This window comes from Pituophis catenifer, unplaced genomic scaffold (genome assembly GCF_029215685.1).
Source record: "Pituophis catenifer annectens isolate HBS135680 unplaced genomic scaffold, rPitCat1.0.hap2 SCAF_2, whole genome shotgun sequence".
NCBI lineage: Eukaryota > Metazoa > Chordata > Lepidosauria > Squamata > Colubridae > Pituophis > Pituophis catenifer.
In genome coordinates this window covers 181,647,808-181,661,169 of record NW_027256882.1, presented here as the reverse complement: position 1 = coordinate 181,661,169, position 13,362 = coordinate 181,647,808, and the positions used below count along the sequence as shown (strand labels likewise).

The 13,362-nt window shown below is 38.1% G+C and overlaps 1 protein-coding gene across 1 annotated transcript in view; it reads left to right on the top strand.

The window, feature by feature from the left end:
* Nucleotides 1–11,627, top strand: part of CNN1 (calponin 1) — a 46,052-nt gene extending 34,425 nt beyond the window's left edge. The window contains exons 2-7 of the mRNA XM_070938274.1: nucleotides 1,784–1,905; nucleotides 3,197–3,263; nucleotides 4,747–4,884; nucleotides 5,554–5,664; nucleotides 7,308–7,454; nucleotides 8,519–11,627. Of these exons, the coding sequence (XP_070794375.1) occupies nucleotides 1,784–1,905; nucleotides 3,197–3,263; nucleotides 4,747–4,884; nucleotides 5,554–5,664; nucleotides 7,308–7,454; nucleotides 8,519–8,770 (837 nt within the window). The 3' untranslated portion in view covers nucleotides 8,771–11,627. The remainder of the gene's footprint in view (nucleotides 1–1,783; nucleotides 1,906–3,196; nucleotides 3,264–4,746; nucleotides 4,885–5,553; nucleotides 5,665–7,307; nucleotides 7,455–8,518) is intronic.
* Nucleotides 11,628–13,362: the final 1,735 nt, after the last annotated feature.

The window sequence follows — 13,362 nt, the reverse complement described above, 5'->3', positions numbered from 1 at the left end:
TCCTTAAAAGAGCCCATCTTTTGCCAGGCCCTGAAAAAACTTGCCAATCCCATTAAAAATCTATGTAATTTTTAAAGCAACTGTTACTTTTATTTCAGGCTCATGCAGATGCCTGGAAAAAAAAAAGATTGACTGCTCTGATGAATGAATGAGAGGCGACATGCTTGTATAAGGTCTGAAAAAAATTCATTCAAATTATTTCTGGAGGGTGCAGAGCTTTAGTGACCACATTGAACATACATTTCTTTCAATGTGCACACATGGCCTGCTTCTGAGATTGGTCTGGAAACTGCAGCATCATAGCTAGAATGCTGAAGGGGAGCAATTTATTGTAAACTTCTCTGAAAGAGAAGCAAAGACTGCTAATGAACTGCTGAGCTATAGAATAGAATAACAGGGTTGGAAAGGACCTTGGAAGTCATCTAGTCCAACTCCTTGCTCAGGCAGGAAACTCTAAACCATCTCAGACAAATGGTTGTCCAATCTCTTCTTAAAACCTTCCAATACTGGAGCATTCACAACTTCTGGAGGCAAGTTGTTCCACTGATTAATTGTTCCAATTGTCCGGAAATTTCTTCTGGGTTACTTCTCTCCTTGATTAGTTTCCATCCATTGCTTCTTGTGCTGCCTTCAAGAACAGGTTGACAACCTCTTTGAGGCAGCCTCTTAAATATTGGGACACTGCTATCATGTCTAGTCCTTCTTTTCATTAAACTAGACATAGCCCTGTTATTTTTCTTCTTCATTGGTATTGTGCCAGACTGGGCTTCCACTTTTCAAAATTTCCCAACCTTCTTGAGTTGTTTTTACCTTAAGGATTCTCATCCATGGAATCCTTCCCAAGCTCTAAGTTTATTGAAATTAACTCTTTTAAAACATCCAAGACTCTAGTTTGATTTTGTTCTATTGCTTGTGCTTGTATAATATTGAATTCCAATATTGCATGATCATCCCCCTGCAAGGTTCCTGTAACTTCAACACCTTCTATCGTTTCATCTCTGTTAGTGAGAATTAAGTCCAATATGGCTGATCTCCTAGTTCCCTTCTCTTTGTCTTTTTGGGAGACAAAGTTGTCTGCTACATTTGTCAGGAACCTGTTTGACCTTCCACTTGTGGTGCAGAGTTTGTCTCCCAGTTGATGTCATAGTAGTTAAAGCACCACCTATATTCGAGGTGTCCATGCTGACATAAAGTTTTATCCAATTATAGGCCCTAAATGTCTGCTGGATATATTCTCTTACACAGTAGCCAGTTATTAAGGTTTACAAGGGATGCCCACTGGATTACATGACATTTGCCAAGAATTCACTAGCAATAAATTGTAAAATGTTTTCTTTACAAACATCCAGATATGGTATTCCCTTTTTGATGTTTACATCTGGAGCCAAGTCTTGAAAATATCTAGATTTTAAATGAATATGTTTTTTATTATGATGGTTCTTGTTATTCTGATGTGTAATAACATTAACAGCTTTATTATTTCAAAATGTATTTTAACCAGATAAACCTCTCTTCTTGAAATCAGTATTCTACTACATTTAAGCTTAAATACAATCCAATATCAATCTATTACTGCTTTTCATGTATTTTCTGTTTCCTCATTTATGAATATGAACAGTTCTGGACTATAATTATTATAGTATTAATTACACTCTTAAATTCTTGTATGTAATTCTCAGAAGTAATAAACTCCATCAAAGAGAAGGCATTACATCATGCTTGTGAATGAATCTTTGTTTATTCCTTGGTTAAATATTCCAAAATACATCATTTCTTTCTGCAGCTAGCACAGAAATATGATCCCCAGCGGGAACTTGAATTGCGACAATGGATTGAGGAAGCAACAGGGAAGCGCATTGGAGACAACTTCATGGAAAGTCTGAAAGATGGAGTCATCCTGTGCGAGTAAGACAACACAGAAGGAGGGGGAAGCTTGTTCCCCAAAGATTGAGGATGGACAAAGAAGGTTTACTGCTAGTTTAGACTAGCATTAATTAGCTGACAAAGGACTTGGACTAATATGCTTAACTTATTAAGAAAAGGAAATGTTTGCACACTTTCCTCTGGCTTCACAGCACTAGCTGTTTTCATTCAAATTAAAATTTTAATGACTATCGTTTTCTAGATGGGCATTTTCAGATATAATCTATGGGGGGGGGAGAAATATTATCTCCTTTTTTAAGAAAACCTCATTAAACATGATTGTTGAGGGACATTTTTATTTAGATTTACAGTTCATCCTGCCAAGGATTCATCAATACCAAAAACCGTGAATGATTTATAATAGATAATTTGAAAAGAAACCTGGATAATAAAACAAGATTTAATATCCTAAATACCTACTAAAATTACTTTAAAAGGAAATAAAGAAATCTAATGTCTCCCCTGTATTCAAAGTTTTGATCCCTAAATATGTTCTCCCAATCCCAAGTATTGGAATAACTCAAGCATGCTTTAAATTTAATCGAATTTAAAGGGGATTGAAACACATTGCTTTTGGTGGTTTAGACATAATGAAATGCATCAAAGATGGATTTTTTTCCTGGTTATCTGGCAACTTTATTTACCATCTCAGCCAACTGGCCGAAAAGCAGATCATTTTCCTGTTTCCATTATACTGCATTTTTTATTACTATGAATATTAAACAATTTAAATGTAACCAATATTTGTACACACAGGTATAAGACTGCAATGCCAGCTCTATGTGGCTAGCAATCTCAAAATATTTGCAGTATCACTGAACCACATCCCTTAATTTAATTTTAATCCCTTAATTCCATTAAATCTCCATACCAAGAACCATGACTGAAAACACCACCTAAACTGCCTAATAAAGACACTATTTTTTTGAAGACCAATTAATTAGGAGCTTGGAGAATTGGCATCCTTAATACAATTAATTTATAGTGGATGTATGGGTTTTAAAACTAAGATTACTGAGCTGCGCTTGGTCTTTTTTGAAGTTAGAAAAAAAATACAGCAATTTTCTTCTGACTGACCACTTCTTGAGTACATTCCATGGGCACATAAGTATTTTTGTTTAGAGAGAACTTTTCAGAAAGAAAAAGCATACAGGTTGCCACTTCTGAATTACATGGCATTTTTTCCTCAAAGTAAACACACAGAAATCGTATATTGATGCTGAAGAAATAAAACTTTCTAGCAATAAAACTTTCCTCTCCCCCTCGCTTTCAGACTTATCAACAAACTCCAACCTGGATCTGTAAGGAAAGTGAATGAGTCCACCCAGAACTGGCATCAGGTACCATTCTCTCTTACTATGTCCAGATCAGTGCTACCTTTATATTATTAAGAAACTTTTACTAAGGTACATGAGAGATTAGCATTATGGCAGCAGGAAATAGCTGAGCTTTTCTCTTTACTACACAGTAAATAACTTTCCAATATTTGAGGGGCTGCCACAAAGAGGAAGGGGGTCAAGCTATTTTCCAAGGCACCTAAAGGCCAGACAAGGAATAATGGATGGAAACTGATCAAGGAGAGAGTCAACCTAGAAATAAGGAGAAAATTTCTGACAGTGAGAGCAATCAACCCATGGAACAGAAGTTGTGGGAGTTTCATCACTGGAGATTTTCAAGGGGAGATTGGACTGCCATTTGTCAGAAATGGTGTAGAGTCTCCTGTTTGGGAAGGGGTAGGACTGGATTAGGGGTCTACAACTTTGGTAAGTTTAAGACTTGTGGACTTCAATTCCCAGAATTCTGGGAGTTGAAGTCCACAAGTCTTAAACTTGCCAAGGTTGGAGACCCCTGGACTAGATGACCTACAAGGTCCCTTCGGACTCTGTTAATCTACTCTTATTTACAGCTGTTTGCTGTAAATAACAATGTATTGGCAACACAAATGAAGAAATGTTTCAACTAAAATAAAAAGGTTAAAGAAGTGATTTTTTAACAAATACAAATGTATTGGACAGAAATAAATAGTGAAATTCAATTTCAAAGCCTAATGAGCAAAAATATGCAGCCAAATATTGCAGGTGAGACTGGCTGATGTGTTTATGAGTATGAAAACTGGGCAATGAGGAAAGGAATTCCCTTCCCTGATTCTTTGATCCAAATGTTCCCTCTCAAAAGCAGCTTTTACTGCCAGGGTTCTGCTATGCAGTACATCAGTGGCCCCCAACTTTTTGGCACCAGGGACCAGTTCTGTGGAGTTTTTTTCCTGCGGACCAGAAGGGGTGTGTTTTCACATGCTGCCTGCATCTCATGGATGGGGCTTTGCACAGTCCGGTTTCTGGCATGTTGCAGCCTGGTGCCAGTCCACGGACCGGGGGTTGGGGTCCTACAGTATATGTTGTGTGGCTGTTCTGATAGTAGATATTTAGAGGCACAGAGCAATTACCAAACAGGGCAGAATAATATTTATCTTTCTACTTTCCTATCTTTTTACTAACTGCTACATCTTTGCTGACTGTAAAAAGTGAAGGAAGCACTTCTGGCTCATGAATCCACTCATTAGAAGAGTCCTCATGTAGTCCTTATGCTTCCACCATTGCACTTGTGATGCATTAAGTAGATGGCTATAATTTTTCCCCTTGAGCTTTGAGACAGTACTAAATCAGTGTTCCCTACCATAATGCTTTTCAGACGTGCTGGAATTACAGTTACATGCCATATTGGAGAAGATTCCACCATCCACTTTTTAGGGGAAGCATTGTAAAGGAAATCATTCCTGGAAAATGCTCAATGATTGTAAATGATTATTTGACTCCTGTTTTGCAGCTGGAAAACATTGGCAACTTTATTAAGGCTATCACAAGATATGGCGTAAAACCCCACGACATTTTTGAAGCAAATGATCTCTTTGAAAATACAAACCATACCCAGGTCCAGTCCACCCTGATTGCTTTAGCTAGCATGGTAAGTTGTTTTTGCTCATTTTTTCTTCAGTGAACCCTATATGATAGCATGAATGTATTTCATAGATATCACCCCAATAACATAATATTGTATAACCCAATCACCATATTGAAATGTGAGTGGTGGCCAAGATCAATGTAGCCTCAGATTACATTTAGAATGACAATCTCATAGCTAACTCTTCACTACTAGAAGAAAATACCTGTTATACTGCCTCTGATCTAGAATATCCCTTATTGGTCTATAAATCTTCCATCAGAAGAGTTATATTGATGGGCAGGAGGAATCTTTTTTCAGTATATTCAGTTAATTTCTACCAAGACTCCTTCCCAGAATTTTACATGCTAGCAGTAAACCCTAAATTATAGAAGTACATAGAACCCTTTCTTTTTGCACATCCATATATGCTCAGCCTAATTTTACACATTCAGAAGGAAAGTGCTGAGATTTCAGTTTGGACATCATAGAAATGATATCTCAAGGAAATCACTTGCAGATCTAAACACTGAGTCCAGGGTTTTTGATCCAATTTGAAATGAAATAACTAGGAGGTCTGGGGCAGGGGGAAACTTCCTGTTGCTCTCAACTCTGCTGCAAAACAGACCAGCCTCATTCTGGCAAAATACCTGAGAGAAACATCTGAAAGGATTTCTGATTGTCACAACACAGGCAAAGACAAAAGGCAACAGGGTGAATGTTGGAGTAAAATATGCCGAAAAACAACAGCGGAAATTCCTGCCTGAAAAGCTGAAAGAAGGACGGAACATCATTGGATTGCAGGTGTGTGGCTTCGGTCATAGCAACTGTTTCCCTAAGATACAGATATTTTATATCATTGTCTGTAGCAAACAATTTAGTATACCTTGCTATACCTTCAAAATTAGTTTCTTTGTGCAAATGTGTACTGTGGCCAAATACATAATTACCATGGCACTTCCACATGAGAGCTTTCATCCTTCTGCCCAAATGTCCTGAAACAGTTTGAGATTGATCTGCAATGTTTCTCACCACAGTCAGCTTTGAAGAACCAAGAACTAAGCAACACTTCCTCCAGTCAATTAATTGCAGAGGAGATAAAAATGGTGCCAAACCAGTGTGTTTGCTATTCTTAGCTCATTAGATGCAGACTAATACAGCAAGATGCATACATATGGATCAGCCAGGTGTGCATTAGCCAGTAAAAAAATGCTGATGAGAACCATGAACAAAACACTGAAAATTGCAGGGGAGAGAGAAGCAATAGAAATTCCCTTTCTCCCATCTTACATTGTAGGGAAAGAAAATACACTGTTAGAAAACCAATTTCTTCTCCAAAATAGACACATCCAGGAGGCGGGGGGGAGGAGAGGTGGGGAGGGAGCAAAACAAAACAATCCCAAGCAGCAGTAAGCATGGTTTGAGCCCACTGCTTAAGGGAAGAAAACATAGTCAAATTCACATGAGCTCTTTTCATCTGAGTTATTATGTGCAGGGAATCAAAACAATTTACTGCATAGTAATAGTACTGGAATCAGTAGATTTTTTGTTGTTGTGATATGCACCAAAAATATAGGAGCAGTTGCTGTAAAGATATGCCTGTAAAACTCTCAGGTCACTTCTGTTTATGGGCTAAGTGAATATCAATGGAATCTGCAGAATTGAAAGTGATTTTGTTTTGTAGGCTCCACCACTTTGAAATATGTAACATTATAATGCATGTACAAAAGGAATGGGCTTGCAATGTGATGCTATTTTCATCATTCTGACTCCACCTGGCCCCCAGTTGAGATGACATTGATGCTATGCCAGCTCTGAAGCTGGGAAATGGCAAGAATTTTTGCCAACAGATTGAAAACAGACCACTCACAAACTCTTCCAAGCTTCATTACTGGAAACATATCAGTATTTTACACTGCAGCCAAGCTACAAATTAACAGGCTCAACTGGTGGGTAAAGACAGCAGCATAGGAGATTCAATTCTGGAAAAAATTCAGAAATGGTGCAAAGTCTGTGGGTGAACTGCCCTCAGTTCCATTTTATACCTTACTCATTAAAACTGGCATCTTGTTGTCTAAGTATTATATTTGCCAATGTGATTTTTGCCAGTTTGTTCTCAAAAAATTATCTCTAGGAATGTCAGTGCTTTGAACTGAGTTTTCCTGCATTAAAATCACTGCCAAGTAGGTAAGGGAGACAGAAGACATGAAAAGGACCAGTTCTTCACTTGTGATTTATAGTGATACCATAAAGCTGTCTTCATATGGAATGTTTTGTTACCAGTCATGGCTGAGTAATGTTGCATGATATAAATCACTAGGGAGAAAATGGAGAAAAGATCTAAGTGACAGAATGAAGAGAAAGTTTTTAACCTATACAGTATATGAAATAGAAACTTGGCAAAAAGAGAATGATGAGTCTAATTGTCAATACTGCATTCTTCTTAGATGGGCACCAACAAGTTTGCCAGCCAGCAAGGTATGACAGCATATGGCACACGTCGACACCTCTATGATCCAAAGTTGGGTGCAGACCAACCTCTAGATCAGGCCACAATCAGTCTACAAATGGGAACCAACAAGGGGGCTAGCCAGGTAAGAAATCTGAATGGAAAAAAAATGGGTTACTGAGATGATTTTGATACTCTTATCTGTTTTCCTCCTCATTCTTCCACTGGAACATCAACAATTTATTGACTAGTAGGATTACCACAACTGCTTGTACAATAGCAGATACACTGCTTCTATCATAGTATAATCTCCATGTAGAAACAAAGGATAAGTTCCTTCTTTGCAGTTTCTGTATATTTCAGTATGCTTACTCAGATAATACTAGGCTCTTCAGATTGAAGACAAATAGGTACTTCAAGGCATATGAATCCTATTCACAACTCTTCAAGTTGTATGCAGCAACCACACAGCAACTTCAGTGCAGCTGCTTTAAGAAGTTGGACAGGTGCTATGTTCATGCCACTGCATGCTCCAAAGCCTGTTTGCCTTTGACTCTGAAGTACTTCAGAGGTAGCCATATGTCTACATAGCTGGGACATTCCTAAGGGTTTCAGACATACATTGTCTGAAACTAGGTAACTATATCTAGAACACTTTTATGTAGCTTGTGTTTAGGTCTCACAAAAAAAAAAACACAACTCTCAAATTCTTCCAAACACAAAGTCCCTGTTCCTGTTTGTACATCAACATTTAATTTGGGAGCACATGATTCTTTGGATTTTGGTCTCTGAAAACATGTGAACTGAGGCAAACACTATTATCTCAAGATATATTTGGTGTAAACAAGTCATCGCTTGTTCTTTCCTCTAAGAGTAGTGTAGAAATTAGGCACCTCAAATCTCAAAAGAGATTTTTAGCTCTCAAAAATCAAGATAAAGAAATTATTGAGGTATGCTAGAAAGCCAATTACTCCATTCTGAGATATATCAATTAGAAAATAAATATCTTACAAGGCAAAGAGTCAAATTATTTTTCTTGGGTAGCATATTTTCTTCAACACAAAGGTTTAGTAATCATGCTAAATACTAACTGGCAGGTATATATGTGTGGTCATTTATCAATTATTCCAATCTTTTCACACTTTCTCCAAGTAACTGCTTTTTACTTTTCTATTCTTCCCCTTTTTTCCTCTACTGCACCCACCTCAGGCGGGCATGACAGCTCCTGGAACCAAGAGACAAATCTTTGAGCCCACCCTTGGCATGGAGCACTGTGACACCCAGAATATCTCCCTGCAAATGGGCAGCAACAAAGGAGCCTCACAGCAAGGCATGACTGTGTATGGGCTACCGCGGCAAGTCTATGACTCCAAGTATTGTCTCACGCCTGCCTATCCTGTAATTGGAGATGATGAGGACCAATATAACCACAGCCATCATAACTTCTACAACTCTGAATAGCCAGCAGGAGTTGTGGGACAGATATAAAATAGAGACACCAGCACTGCAAGGCGCTTCCTAAAAGATCCATCATCATGTGATTATTTTAACCCAGGAATATAAGAAGATTCAGACAGTTCCTTAAATTGCTAACAAGCTCACTAAAGACTCCTTAATACATGCCAGAGCCAGGCTTCCCCGTCACTGAGTGTTAAAGCTTCACCTTGATATCTTTCACGCTTTGACTTATCAACTACTGTCACTGCTTTTGAGCATGCACTAATATGGCTCAAAACTCTCAGGATGAAAGATCAAATAATAAAACCAGTAGGTTGAGAGAAGTAGAAACAAAAGAATGAGTCCTCTTAACTTGGCTTCTCAATTGACAAAAAGCCCTGGCAGTTGTCAATCATTTCCCAGTGCCAGTTGCCGGTAATGTTTTGGATCAATGCAGAGGCAGGCAATGAAGGTACAATCTGTAATTGTTAGCTGCTGCACTCTATTTTGTATTCATTAATTACACAAATTGCTTCAGGGCAAGCCACATTTTCTGACCTGCTTAGATATAAAATATCAAGTTCTCCATATGTTAACTTTGCCAGAGGCTCCAATCACTTCTGTTTCCTGAAACACACCAAATTTGTGCAAGCGCAGTGGCAACCTGAGCCAGCCACTAACTTCTTGGAAAGCAAAAAATTGTGGTTGAAAATGTGTATGGGTGTATGGGTGGAGAGTGATTGCAGGAACTGGTCATACCAGCCAGGCAACATCACTAGACTGGTGACACATATAAATATGCCTTAAGATCAGTAGGTGGCCAATGTCAGGTCATTTGGAAAGGATGGTGCAAAAAGGAAGATGCAAAGTTAAACCAAGGACCTCTGCAATTTCAGGCAGAAACTGTCTGGAAACTGAACAGCTAGTTGCCCAAGAATACAAACTTTCCTGCAAAACAACCCAATGCTTTTTAATTCTTTGTTTAATTTTATAACAAGCAGCTTCTGCATAAACCTGCTGATATATTACATGGATAGGAATGTCTTGGCGATATACAACTGTTTCTTTGTATTTGCCTTACTTATCTCTCATTAGTCAGCATGTCACTACAGTATCTCTGATCTTATTTGTTCCATTCATCCCCATGTACATATTTAATTTGCAGTAAATAATAGACATTTGTGTATTTGCATACAACCTAAGAATTTAAAGGCATGGGAAATTAGGTAAAACTAACTGAACATACAGGAACCAAAATTATTTTTTAAAGCATTCTTCTCCAGATTTATGTAAATAATCATGTGCCTTGTACAAAGACAAAATCATCTACCATAAAGACAATACTGTGCAATTCAAGTTATAAGACCAACAACTATATACTTCACACAGAAGTAGGATTTATTAGTACTTGCCTGTGCATCTAGCTGTGGCTTGCCTTTCTTCCAGGAACTCAAGGAAAGCATCCTTTCCTCCAATTTCTCCCATGATAAGGTAGATTGTGAGATAGCCTGGACTGAGAAAGAGAAATTGGCTCAAAGTCACCCAGAATGAGCTTTTCTGGGTGTCTCTACTCCAATACCTAGAACAGGGGTTGGCAACCTTAAACACTCAAAGAGCCACAAAATCCTAACCGGATGCCCCCCCACCCCGTTCAATTCTGCAGCTGACCGGAAATCCAGTTCCCCCACCATAGATTCTCCACCTAGCATGGCATCCTTTTTCCTCTACCTGTCCTAACCAAAAGCCCTATCAATTGTGGAGCCGACCAGAAAACCCGCCTCTTGCCATAAAGTCTCCTCCTGGCACGCCATGCTTCCCTGCCCCTCCCCCAACCAGAAGCTCCTCTCAAAATTGTGCCACCGACCGGCAACAGGGAGCCACAGCAGAGGGATGAAAGAGCCACATGCAGCTCCAGAGCTGAGGGTTACCTACCCCTGACCTAGAACATAACATCACACTGGGTCTCACTTTTTGCTGCCTATGAATCTAATTATGCATATTAAAACATTTTCCTACTAACAGATAAATTTTATTCAATTATCATCTAATCCCTGCACTTGTAGTTCAGGATTGGTGTGCCTGTCATCTATATGTATATTTAGTTGAGGAATGGCTGGCTTCACTATTTTTTTTTTCCTATTGCCATATTCTCTGGTAATTATGTAGAACTAGAGGAATATTTGCTCATTTTCCAAAATGGCATAAATATATACTACTGAAAAGCTAATAGAGTCAATGAAAGCACTTGCCCTTTATCTTCCTAAAAATCCACATCCTTCCTACAGTTGCAAGTGTTTTGCATGCTAAACAGTTAAAGGCACGCTTCCCTTAAAACCAAAACATATAAAGAGGTATGTTTCATTGCAACGTTCTGTAAAAATTTACTTCATTCACTTTGGCACAATAAAGAGAAAAGGGGGCTTTTAAAATATGATTTTAAATGCAATTTAACACATACTTCTTACGTATCCATTTAAAAACAAATGAAGATGTCACTGTAACCCTTCCTATTACAACATGTCAGATCATTTACTTTAATGGTTCTCCAAGCAAAGGTCTTTTGTAACCCTTGGGTCTAAGATATTTTAAGAGAAGATAACCACACAGAATTCAATTATTCCATGAAACCTCTATCAGCTAAGTCATTTGTTTGAATTTTTATATAAGCATCTCTTATCTAATGGAAGCAGTCAGCACTACAAAATGTGCTAAAGGCAAACCCCATTACATTCATTACTCTTAGCATGAAATGTGAAGCTACACGATCATGAATGCATTCTTTACATTGCAATATAATCAACAGTATGAAAAAGACTTTTAGCAAATGAGTTATCATTAAAAGTTTTCAGTGAAACTAAAAATAAAATCTCAATATAGAGGACAGTTTTTGTTCACTTGAATATTTCTGCAGGAAGGAACTATCAAGATACAGCAGGTCTGTAGACAAGATTGGGAAATGTAAAGTGTTTGTATCTATCTCTTTATCTGGAAAACAGTAATAGCAACCCTCACTGTATTGTTGCCAAAATCATTACTAATGTATGCATACAGCCACCAAGAGTCAATTTTGCATATTTGGAATAATTGGGAATATTCTAATGAAACACACTTAAAAGTGAAATATTTCAGTTTTTAACACTTTGTTGAAGCAAATCTGTTCAATGAATTTTCAAATAATAAATTATCCCCAAATCAGCTGATTTTCACACAACCACATGGACAGAATTGCACATAAAAGCCTATTTAGTGTGCCTCATCATAGCTGATGTTCAATTCAAAGCAATTCCCAAGAATGATCCTGTGAGCAGGTGCTGTCCCTACGTATATATTTCACTATGTAACATATACAGGCCAGATTCATACAGAAGATTGAACAGATGAATTAACAATTGTGAGCCACTGAGAGTCATTTGCTGAGATGACCAGCTATAGAAATCAAACAAAACAATGAAACACTTGTCTCACTATGTTAAGTAGGTTCAGCTCCGCCATCATCATACTGCATCCAGTTTTGGTCACACTATAAAAAAGATGTTGAAACTCTAGAAACAGTGCAGAGAAGAGCAACAAAGATGATTGGGGACTGGAGGCTAAAACATATAAAGAACGGTTGCAGGAACTGGGCATGGCTAGTCTAGTGAAGAGAAGGACCAGGGGAGACATGATAGCAGTGTTCCAATATTTGAGGGGCTGCCACAGAGAGGAGGAGGTCAACCTGTTTTCCAAAGAACCTGAAGGACAGGCAAGGAATAATGGATGGAAACTGATCAAGGAGAGATTCAACCTAGAAATAAGGATAAATTTTCTGACAGTGAGAAGAATCAACCAATGGAACGGGCTTGTCTTCAGAAGTTGTGTGAGTTTCATTACTGGAGGCTTTCAAGAAGAGATTGGACTGGGGGGATTGGACTAGATGGCTACAAGGTTCCTTCCAACTCTGTTAATCTGTTAATCCTGCAAGGACTGCCATTTTACTAACCAGAAGATAAATTAAGACTCTTAACATGGCAACCTTTTTACCAAAGGGAAGGATTCTACTGTCAAAACACCAGGGTGAAGCAAACTTACTGTTAAGTATGTTGTCAATCCAGGTAGGAATAAAAGCATCCAGTAGAGAACACCTCCCTGCTTTGGTTATGCTTCCAGTATTTAACTTGTTCAACTATCCAGTTAGTGTGGTGATATAATTAGCTTAACAAGCTGCTGATTCATTTCCAAAATGATTTAGAATCCTGGAGCAGAGATACACTGGAAAGGCTGGATACATTCATATGGCAGCTTACAATAAGAAGGTAATAGCTTATTATTTAAAAGATTTAACACTAACACTTAACTCCATTCTATGCATCCTGAGCTTCCAATTAAGTAATATATCCTGAGGTTCCAGTTAACCAAAGATTTATATAGACACTGGAAAAAAAGGAATGACCTCTTGGTTGTCCTAGAATACACTCTCTAAAGTATCAATAACTGGCCTGAAGATTGGGCAACTGTGAATAAACAAGCCTAATCATCTGATTTGCCACAAACACACCATTCTATGATCCCAGGTTCTTAGATTATTCAGTTGTTCTGTTAGCTGGAATCTTCATGACTACTCTATATTTTTCCTGGCA